At 39.0% G+C, this 10,774-nt stretch overlaps 1 protein-coding gene across 1 annotated transcript in view; it reads left to right on the top strand.

Annotated features, from left to right (window-relative positions):
- Positions 1 to 875: 875 nt before the first annotated feature.
- The window catches only part of LOC130087267 (ephrin type-B receptor 1-B), a 280,806-nt gene continuing 270,907 nt past the window's right edge, over positions 876 to 10,774 (top strand). The window contains exon 1 of the mRNA XM_056253524.1: positions 876 to 1,129. Within this exon, the coding sequence (XP_056109499.1) occupies positions 1,060 to 1,129 (70 nt within the window). The 5' untranslated portion in view covers positions 876 to 1,059. The remainder of the gene's footprint in view (positions 1,130 to 10,774) is intronic.

Below are 10,774 nucleotides of genomic sequence, written 5' to 3'. Positions count from 1 at the left end.
CCAGATGATTAGAAAGACAAGGAACTATTTGATTTATTTCTCCTGACAGACCAGTTGCAAAAACAACCCAGACCGTGTCATTTTTATAAAGTTTCATGTCAAATGCTTATTCTAAAACCATCAATCATAAGAGAAGAGGCACAAACCCGAGCCAAATCTGTCTTTAGACAAATACTTTTCACCTGTTTAGACCTGAATTATGTTCCAGGGACACATGCTTTATTCTTGCTCTAAATGAAGCCAATTATGATCAGTAAAAAGAATACTGATCATTTTTAATTTGATTATAATTTCCATTACAACAGTAGCAACATCCAGTTGTGTGGATTTGTAAAACTTTCTAGAAAACTAGATTTATTTGTACAGTAAGTTATTTTTTAAATGTAACTTTATTATCATTATACATAACATGCAATGTTTTTATACTATTGCTTTTATATATTGCCTTAAAATACGTTTTTATGTTAGTCACCTACCAGGCTACTCGGTTTCATGCAAACGATTTTTTAAGTCAAAAAGCAACATTGTGTTGTATGATAGCTATTTAAAGACTGATTTAGAGAAGCATCTAATTTAATCTTGCGATTTAGGTGGCACCAAAGGACAACAAAATAAAACAAAGCACTTGAGAGAAGTGATTTACACCTTTGAATCTAAACTGTGAAGTTCCTCTTGTGGCCACCTGAGTTCGCTATTTCCCTTCCAACCGAAGACGTATCTCACCTTATAGAGAATCACTGAAAAGTTTTTGTTTTGAATAACAATGCGTGCTGAAAGGAGAGAAGGTCTGTGATTGGTTGGTGGTTTTCGGTTTGCAGTGTCTGATTGGTCCATCCGTTTTAAAGGGGTTTTCGGGGGGGTCCGTTGTCTCCCAAGCTCTCGTCTCGGCGCTCAGCGTCCGTGGCAGCATCCACTCACTCACTCTTTTACTACTGCCTGCGATGTGACTCCACGCCGCTCGCTCGCTGGAATATCACCCTTCGTGACAAGTGACGGATTTTACGCGCACTTCACGCCGTCCGGTTTTCCCAAATCAAGTGGACACCGCGGCAGCGGCCAATGCCTTTTACCATGACTGTGGGATTAATAACGACTTTGTGTGCTGTAACGGCCGTTTTCGCGATGGAAGGTAAATATGTGGATGTTTGTCTCTTTTTTGACGCGCTCCAGGTTTGACAGGTAAATGTCTCGTAGCGGGAAATTGCGCTGGACTTTATTCGTGAGGACTAAGTTGAGTATGGAAAAAGATTTTTTTTATGGCTTCCAACGGAGTTGAGGAGTTTCTGTGGCGGTTCCACAGACGCGGGATGCTCGTGGTGCTGAGCCTGAATGTTGAGGAATGAATGAAACTGGTTGGATTACTTAAACCCTGCTGGATTTTAACATGGTAACGGTGGTAAAGAACATAATGGCTGTTTTATAGCAGGTCAATGAATGAACAACCAGAAAACATTATTCCTTAACCTGCTTTGGGCCAGTTAAAAAACAGTTAATGACCATCTTGGACTTGCTAATGTCCAGTTATGACCAAGGGAAACGAGCTTGCTTACCTTAAGCTGGTATGACTAGTGGTAGCCGGTTTTTTGCTGGTTCAAAATGGTCTACCAGCCACATACTAGTGTGTGGGTAAACGTAAAGGATGTTTGGTAAACCTTAAGATGTGTACTGAAGATGCAATATGTGCAGTATGATCTGTAAGGCTTAGACATGTTATTTTTCTTGGCTATTTAAATGTTTTCTTACAGGTAAAAAAAAAAGAGATTTTTTTTGGAAACTGGTGGTATCATTTGGTTTGGTGTGATTTTGGCCTTTAAAAATTAATCAATTGACTTTTTATGATGCATTTTAATCTTAGATACATTGAAAAAGGAAGAGAAAAGAATATAACCACACATTCAGGATGGTTCACCCAGATTATTCTGTCATTTACTCTATTTACATCCTCAAAAATCTGTATGACTTGCTTTCTTCTATGGAGCACAAAAGGAGATGTTAAGAAGAATGTTAGAGACTGACAGTCTCTGTCTTTCTTCCACACAAAGTGGATGGTGACTGTCATTCTGCCTCACATCTCCTTTTGTGTTCCACTGACTGAAGAAAGAGAGCTAGACAGGTTTGGAATGGCATGAGGGTAAATAAATAACGACATAGATCATTTTCTTCTTCAGGTGAACTATTTAATTGACAAACCCATATTGGATGAGTAATAATCTGTGTCCTGTTCAGGAACATTTAAATTCTGTGAATACAAACCACAGATGAAGACCAGTATTGTGTTGTATTCAGGTCACGTCAATGATTTATTCTAAAAAATCAAGCAGAAACACCGCAAAAATGAGAAAGGGAGGAAAAAAAAATCTCCCTCCTTGTCTGGCATTTGACAGATGGTGGTTGACTGGTTGTTGCAGCCGCGCCAGAAATCAGACGTTCATTCGGCATGCTGTGTGTGTGTGTGTGTCGTGAGATTGGTCTCCAGATCAGTAATGAACACACAGCCAACATGAAGGGATTCTCTATTTGTTTCCATCTCCACTGCCTCTCCAATTCCATCCATCACACAACCTGTTTGCCTGTCCTTCTGTCTGAAAACACTCGTACAGGTATTGCTCAAGTCTGTGTGCAGTACACAATTCAGACACGGTTTTATTTTCAACCCTCTGCTGCTCGGTAACTCGCTTTGCCTAAGCGTGCATGCTTTTTTTTTTTGCATCACAAGCCAAAACGCTCTCTGATTTTGCACAGACAATCAGCACTAAATGATGTCTGCGCAAGCTCTAATGTGTCTGATTTAGTTTTCAGACATTCAGAACAGACAAAAGTGTTGTTGAAATTCATTTTGGAGAGTCCCCCCCCACCCCCACGTTCAGGTTGAAGTGTGTTAGAAGGCGACAGATGGAGGGAACGGGGTTAGTGATCCCTTCTTATAGTGGCTAATTGAAAGGCAATTGGCCTTTGTGGTTTAAAGTGTGTTTGCTGTGGTAGATTTGTGTGTATTATACTCTCCTTGAGCCTATATCAGTCAGATCAGATTATGGCTACTAATTGCCAAACCAACCCGATGACCACAAACAATGTGTCAAAGCCATGTGCGTGTCGGATGAGGGAGCGGAGAGAGCGAATGAAAGAGATGGGGGAGGGAGACAAATAGCAAATTGTGTGTGTGTATGTGTGAGAGAGTGGAAGATGAAGGTCTGGGGGACCATCTGGGTTTGTGGAAAGTGGAGTGACTCCGTTTTGACATGTTTCCATGCGTCAGTGAGCGCAGTTCACCAGCAGGGCCTAATAGTAATAACGCTATCTGATGAATTATATGCGGACATGCCCTTGCAATTTTGAAACACTACTAATGTGTAAATCAGGTAATGTTAGAAGGTGATGGCCATAATTATATTGTTATTTAATAATATTCTGTTAGCCAAGTACATTAATACACAGGTTTTGTAACTTCTGGTCTTCATTTAAAGTCCAAATTAAATCAAAACTGACCCCATGATTTTCTTGTTTCAGGTCTTATTGTTCATGATTCATCTGTGCACATTATTTGCTTCTTAATCTTTTATCAGAATGTGAAAAATGAAACCATTTCATTTGAAATCACAAATTACTCGTTTTTATCCGTCACCTCCAAAAACATACGGCACAGTGTTGAGACGAAACGCTCACGTTTGTGCAATCCAATCAGTTCCTAATATAACCTGGTTTACATTATTTATTTATTTTATATTTATATCCTGTTTTGCTAATAAATGCGTCACATAATTTACAATAGTAAATTGGGGTGTGATTCATGATGACTTTATAGAAGATGATGTGTGGATCATCAACGGCGTTTACATTTTCAGTCGAGTTGATTAGAGATTGATGCAGGTTATAAAAATCAGCTTTATTTTGATGCAGGTTATAAAAATCAGCTTTATTTTGAAGAATGCCATGATCATCTTTACTCAAGTGTGCTTTCTTCTATCTGTTTGCCGTTCATGTGCGTTTAGGAGGACTTAAGTGCTCAGTCAGGATTTTAAGTGCAGGTTCGATTGGGCTGTCATTTTGACATTTTTCTCTCAGTGGAAACATCAAATAGCCTTGGTTATAGAAAGCACTCTACAGACTCCACACACACACACACACACACACACATTCTCAGACATCCAAACCGTCGCTCAAGCCATCACCTTTTAAAGAGTGTGGTCATGTCAGTAAGTGCATCGCTGAAGTCCTTGTTCCCACGTCACTGGCCCAAATAAACAAGCCTGATCTGAAGTCACACGCTCTGTCCTCCGTTACTGCAGTGAGAGAGAGAGTTCTTTTATCAAATGACTTCACCTCAGACTGAGCCAACGCCTGACCCTTGTTCTGTCAGAGACAAAGGAACCCAGTGAACTTTATCCACACACATTGCAGGGAGATGGTACTGCCATGAGATGGTACTACGCCTGACCTCAAATCACCGGTCACTCAGTAAAAGATTATTCCGTTGCGATTATATTTATTTAAATGATATATACGTAAATTAATGTATATAATTTCCCACCAGTTTCACAGATAAGGTTTAAGCCTAGTCCCAGACTAAAATGTTTGAGCTTTTTTAACTGAATGCAACTTGCACTGGCATATTTTAGAATGTCAGTGCCGTTGTTTTGTCTCAAGATGCTCACCAGTAATGTTTTTTTTTTCTAAGGCACGTTTATAAAAGCTACTTAAATGTCCTAATTGAACTACTCCTCCTGGCTTAATCTAAGCTTTGTTTGTGAAACCAGGCCTTATTATATATTTTTTTAATTATAATTTTATATTATAGTGTAAAAGTTACATCAATATAATATTATATATTAAAATTATATTATTATTACAGATTTATATTATTATATCTAAACTATTATTATCAAAATGATTTGACTGATAGTTTTTGATTAATTGCATTTTAATAATTTGGCTAAATCTACTGACAACCCTAGTTACAATACATGCAGACATTTATGTGTGTGTTTTTTGTCTGTGTGAAGATTTATTCATGCTTTGTCTCCAATCAATCTCTATCATGCAGTCGACTAAATGCACACAATGTGGCCATAATTTATTTAAGGGTGGACAGATCTGTGTGTTGGAAATTACTGCAGCTGATGTGAATAATGAGCTACAGATGCTGACCACACTTTTCCTATTTCCCTTTTCTTTTTTTTCTACTTGTCCATGGCATGCAAATTCATCTTATCCCCCTCTTGCTGTGGCATGCTGGCTGAGATTTAGGATGGCCATGTTATTTTTCTTCCATCTATCCATCTTTTATTTTACATTGGTGACCAGCTGACTGTAATAATATCTCAGTTATTACTCTGCTACTTTCTAAAGTAACACATTCATTTGTGTGAAATATTGATTAATATTGATTTGCTTCAAAATTACAATTCAGTTTAGTAGTCATTATGCAAATACATGTGATCTTCTTTCAGAATGCTGCCATTGACCAATCAGAATCAAGTATTTTAGACAGCCATATGGTTAAAGCAAAAGCAGCAATACTACGCACAGCGCACACACAGACGCTAAGGGGGAGAGAAGTTGTTCTTGTACGGTTGATTATGAACCTCTTCATCATTAAAAGACTGAGTCATCTTTGTGCACCGAGGGGTTAAAGGACGTTTACATGTTTCCTCTATCTTCCATATCGCTGTCAGCAGCGGCTGAGGCTCCGAGAGCAGCGAGCGAAAAGCACTAATGCACCTGCAAATGAGATCGCTCAACTCTCTCTAAATGAATGCTTGCTCAGAAAGGTGATGGAAAGAGATAAGAGTTTTTTTCCCCCTTTGTCGAAATTCTTCTCAAAAAGACTGAAGGCACAGATTTAAATCTCTATTAAATATTAACGTGAGGGTCAATGGGCCGCCATGGCTTTATGGATATGCTGACCTGATGATTTTTAAATGAAATACAGCTGTTTGCTTTTCATTACGTGTGTGTTTTGACTGTCATTTGACTTTCAAATTGAGCTACTCTTCTGATGCTGACAGCTCCAGCAGTTGAGTTCACTATAAGGTGAATATCCAAGAAATATCCTTCCTTATAGATTTGGGTGGATTGAAGCACACTGCTTGGTTTGCATACGCTGCTGGAACGGCCAGATTCATGTTGGTTTAGGTTGGTTTATTGTGGTCCAGATTTGATTGTAGTGCTAATCTAGGCTGGTTTATCTCGAGAATTCATGTTGTGCTAGGTTGGATTATGCTGGTCAGTGCTGTTCTAGGCAGTTTTGTGCTGTTTTGGTGGTGTTCGATTAGATAGTGATGGTCCTGTGTAGGTTATTTAAGTTTTGCGTAAGATTTTAGCTGAACATTCATGTAGATTCAGGCTGGTTTACTGTTTATTGCTAGTTAAGCTGAGCATTAGTGTCGGTCCAGGTTGGATTATGCTGGTTAGTGCTGTCCAGGAGTGCGTTTCCCGAAAGCATCGTTATCCAACTATGATCGCAATTTCCATTGAACTCTATTGGTAACGACGGAACTTGCGACCATAGTTGGCTTTGGGAAACGCACCCCAGGCTGGTTGATGCTGGCTTGATGTTAAGCATGATGAATAATATTGTTCCCAGGTTGATTTTTGCAAGCTAGTGATGGTTTGGTACTGGTAAATGCTGGTTTGGTGTAGGGGTGTCGCAAAATACTGGTATCGATGATAACTGATAGATGTGAGATATTGATACTTTGTTAATACACCACATACGATAATATCTTAAATAATAAAGGGCCAGTATACCTGGTTGACTCTTCAGCATATTGACGGTTTTGCACCTTGACATTAATCATAAAATGCAACTTTTGAGTGAGATTTATATATTTATTTTTTGGAATGAAAACACAAATAAAGTTAAATATGAATAGCAGTCATTCTTTTTTTAAACTTTAGATATTGTGATAATATCATTATTGTTTTGAGTTCTTTAGGCCATGATATCGTGACAGCTCTAGTATAGTGCCAGTTTAGCTTCTGTTTCAGCATTACTATGAAGCTAGTTAATCATATAAGTTTTGTTGGTTAAGATGTGACACCAGCATCCAAAACACAGCATATACTGGTGACCAGCTAACAGGGAAGTTTGGGTTGTCATAAATCAGATTGAAGTATCCAGGTGTTTCGATCTATGTATCTGTGCTCACACACTCTTCCTGCTGCAGTTTTGGACCCTGATAAATTGCTTCAGGGCATCTGGGTGATGCAGCTCACCGAGACCATCTTCGGTCCTTCGAGATCTCTCTCTGTACTCTCCAGACACGGCTGCCAGATGGTGGATGGGGTGTGTGTTGGTGTGTTGGTGTGTGGCATCACGGTGGGACAGGCAGACCTCAAAGCCCTGCTGGTTTCATGTCTTTTATGGGTTTCTGATTTTTCTGTCTCACTTCACGCTCTGTGGCTTTTTCAGCATCACTAGATTGGCAAATGAGGTCTGAAATGGCCTCGTTAAACCAAACGGCCATGTGTTTGTACACATTTAGAACTGAGATGAATGGCGAATGTCCCCAAAAATCACATTCGGACCAACTGATTAAAGGTAACTGCAAAAATGTCTAAAAAGAATTAAGTTGGTTATGAGAAAATATTGATAATGTTATCTAATGCAATAATTTGTGTTCTTAGGAGATAATTATCTTGTCTCAATTATCAGGTTATCCATTTAGAAGTTGGGCTAAAGACCTATAATAAACAGCTGGAAAGCAGTGCAACTCTATCGCACTGAACCATGAGTTTAGACTTAAAAATAGCCATAAAAATCAGTCCCCTCTGAAAGTGCTGCGCTGTCTATTTGGATTTATGACTCCGTGTCACACAATACTACCCCCACCTTCCAAAAAACATTTTATCGGATGATTTAAAAGTCACCTGGTTGGGGGCAGAGCGAATATATGTAAGTGCAATCAGCAGAAAGAGCTAGAACAACATTTTTTCCCCCTTCCTCTTTCTCTGTGTGAGACTGGTCAAATGGCGCATTGGGTAAGTGGCCCCGTCAGCAGATATGGGATCCTCCCCAGTGTGTCCGGAGGAGAGATTGTGGCAGGGTGAATTGATTATTGTGGTATGTTTCCAAAGGTTGTTAAGGCCAAGCTTCAGGCCTACTTAAAGGGATAGTTCACCCAAAAAATGTAAACTCTTCCCCCACTCTTGTGGCCTCTTCTGTGAAACGCAAAGGAGACTTTTTGAGGAATCTTCAGTTTTCTTTTTTAATATATTTTTAAAATGTAATATTTTCAATAGCAAAGGTAAACTCACAGTTATTTAAAAATATATTTTCTTTTAACAAATAGGAAATTTCTCTGGCATTTCTTTCTTTTTGCTGTATCGAAAACGTACCGAACCGTGACTTTAAAACCGAGGTACGTACCGAACCGTGATTTTTGTGTACCGTTACACCCCTAGGACATAATCCTTCTGAAATCATTCTAATATGCTGAATTGCTGCTCAAGAAACATCTCTTTGTTGAAATTCACTCATTGATGAATAGAAAGTTTAAAAGAACTGGAGATAAAGACAAGAAATATTGGCTATATAAAACAGTGTAATGGGTCCGTGCGTCAGGTCTTAAAGTGACAGCAGCCTAATATACCGGCTGCCAAATTATGAGATAATATAAAAAATATCTATATGGCAATTTTTCCCTTTGGTAATGATGTCAAAATTGTGGCCAGTGAAAATGCTGAGTGGCTAGTAACTTGATGCAGCCACAGAGGCTGGTGAGCAAAACAGTTAATCTCAAGCCCTGCCTTACTGACTGCAAACCTTTTCAACCTATTCTAACTGATGCTTCAAGACTATCACAGATCAGCTGGTGTTTGCTTCAGATGACACTTTCTCTATATAAATCATTGTTGCCTTCGTGTTGCTTTGGACAGAAGCATCTGCAAAATGAGTAAATGTACTGTAGATAGCTTGGTGGCATATTTACTCTAGCATAACGACAAAGAATGGTAGAATGTGAGAAGCCATCATTATGTGCCCTGCATCAAGGTTTGGAACACCATGAGGGAGAGTAAATGATGACAGAATTGTAATTTTCAGGTAAACTATTACTTTATTACTTTAAAGTCCCAAACTTCCCCCAGCACCTCACCTCACCACCGCCTGTTGTCGTCGTGGGGTCTGTTTTGACTGGGACTGTTTTTTCTCATTGTCTCCTTTCTTTCCCTGCACTGTCATTTTTTTGAAAGGAAAGAGGCGTTTTAATTAAAACTTGAGGCGGCACAGGCAGCAAGAGTTCTGCTTCCTGCCCAGAGCGCAGCCAATAATTGGTTCTGTTCACTCTCCCTCTCCCGCTGTATACTCGGTTAAATGGATGCAGTTGTTCAGTTTGTTGGTCTTTTTTTTTCCCCGTCGTCTTTTCATTTGCTCCCCCCCACTTTCCGCCTCTCCAAACAGAGGTGAAACCCGAGTCCATGTCTGTGTTTGGGTTGCAGACGGAGAGGCTGTAAAGATCTGGATCTATGAAAGACGGCTTGAGTTTAAGGAGCCTGAGAAACAAAGCAGCTCATTTATTACTCTCTTAATGAAAGCTGCTTCCAGTGCTCTGCCATAATGGTTTAATTTCACCTCTCGAGCCCCTGGATTAGTCCATGAGGCACAGGAACACTGGGGCGGAGAGAGATGAAGGGGCTGCTGGGTTGATTTTAGAGTTCTCAGTCGCTCTCCCAGAAACTTTTTCAGCCATTGAGCTGTTAATATATTCTTTTTATGGTTGTTATTGAAAGAGTGAAGCAAAAACAAGCTTTTGTTCCAGAATATTACCAGTAACTTGGTGCCGCATTTTGAGTTTGTTGACAGTCTTCCAAGTCATCATGGTCTCAAGTCAGTTTATTTTTATACACATATTTAGCGCTCACACAGACAGTGCAAGTTCAAGTCCAGCTTGCAACGTCATTTTCTGTCCTCTTTATATACGATTCTATGAAAAGCAAAAAAACAAGAGAACTTTTTTTCTGAAGAAAATCAATTGGCATTTACGTGACAGCATGATGCTATAGTGTCAGGGCTTGGGTGTCTGGTTGCTAGGGTGTTGTGTTTGGTTGCCAGGGTTTTGGTATGTGGTTGCCAATAGTGCATTAGCACCTGCCCCCTTTTTCAGCGGCGCTGGTTCCTTCCCGAAGTATTTTTTCCATTCATTTTCCCCATAGGGATTTAAAAAAAAAATCTTGCAAACATTGCAAACTTTGATTTGAAGCAAAAATTATTTGAAAATCAGACGAAAATACAAAGGTACAAGACTGTATACTTAACAGCTTTAGTGAGGGAAAGAACTACAATCCAACGAAGCAGTGTGAACAGCATAATCTAATTAAAAATGATGGAGAATCATAAAACTATCATTTACAAATGTTGATTATTTAATAACAACAATATATTTGAAGTTTATTGCAAAATATGCATATATATATATATATATACAAATATTAAGTATTTTGAGGTAGAGAGATCATCTAGAATACGCTGTTCGCAGTGCTTCATGTGAGTGGGCGGAGCTTACAAGATCTTTTGCCGTGTTGCTTTTTTCAACTCTGATTGGTGTAATTTTCTGTACAGCATCATGGGTAGTTTTTCGCCAGGAATTCCTCTGTTAAACACGATTACTGGTATTTTATAAATAATCTGAAATAATGAGGGCTGACATCTTCAGCAGGAGCAAATACCATCAATTAACAACCTCGTAACTCACAGCAAGTTTGTTTTTAAAGGTTTATAAGTTATCAAAATTAATTCAAAATTAATTTCCCTATTGATAAAATGTTTTTATTTCCG

The sequence above is a fragment of the Rhinichthys klamathensis genome, unplaced genomic scaffold, assembly GCF_029890125.1.
Source record: "Rhinichthys klamathensis goyatoka isolate OS25496 unplaced genomic scaffold, OSU_Roscu_1.1 h1tg000105l_1, whole genome shotgun sequence".
In the NCBI taxonomy this organism is placed as follows: domain Eukaryota; kingdom Metazoa; phylum Chordata; class Actinopteri; order Cypriniformes; family Leuciscidae; genus Rhinichthys; species Rhinichthys klamathensis.
The sequence above is the reverse complement of the archived record's forward strand: the minus strand, read 5'-3'. Positions and strand labels throughout refer to the sequence as shown.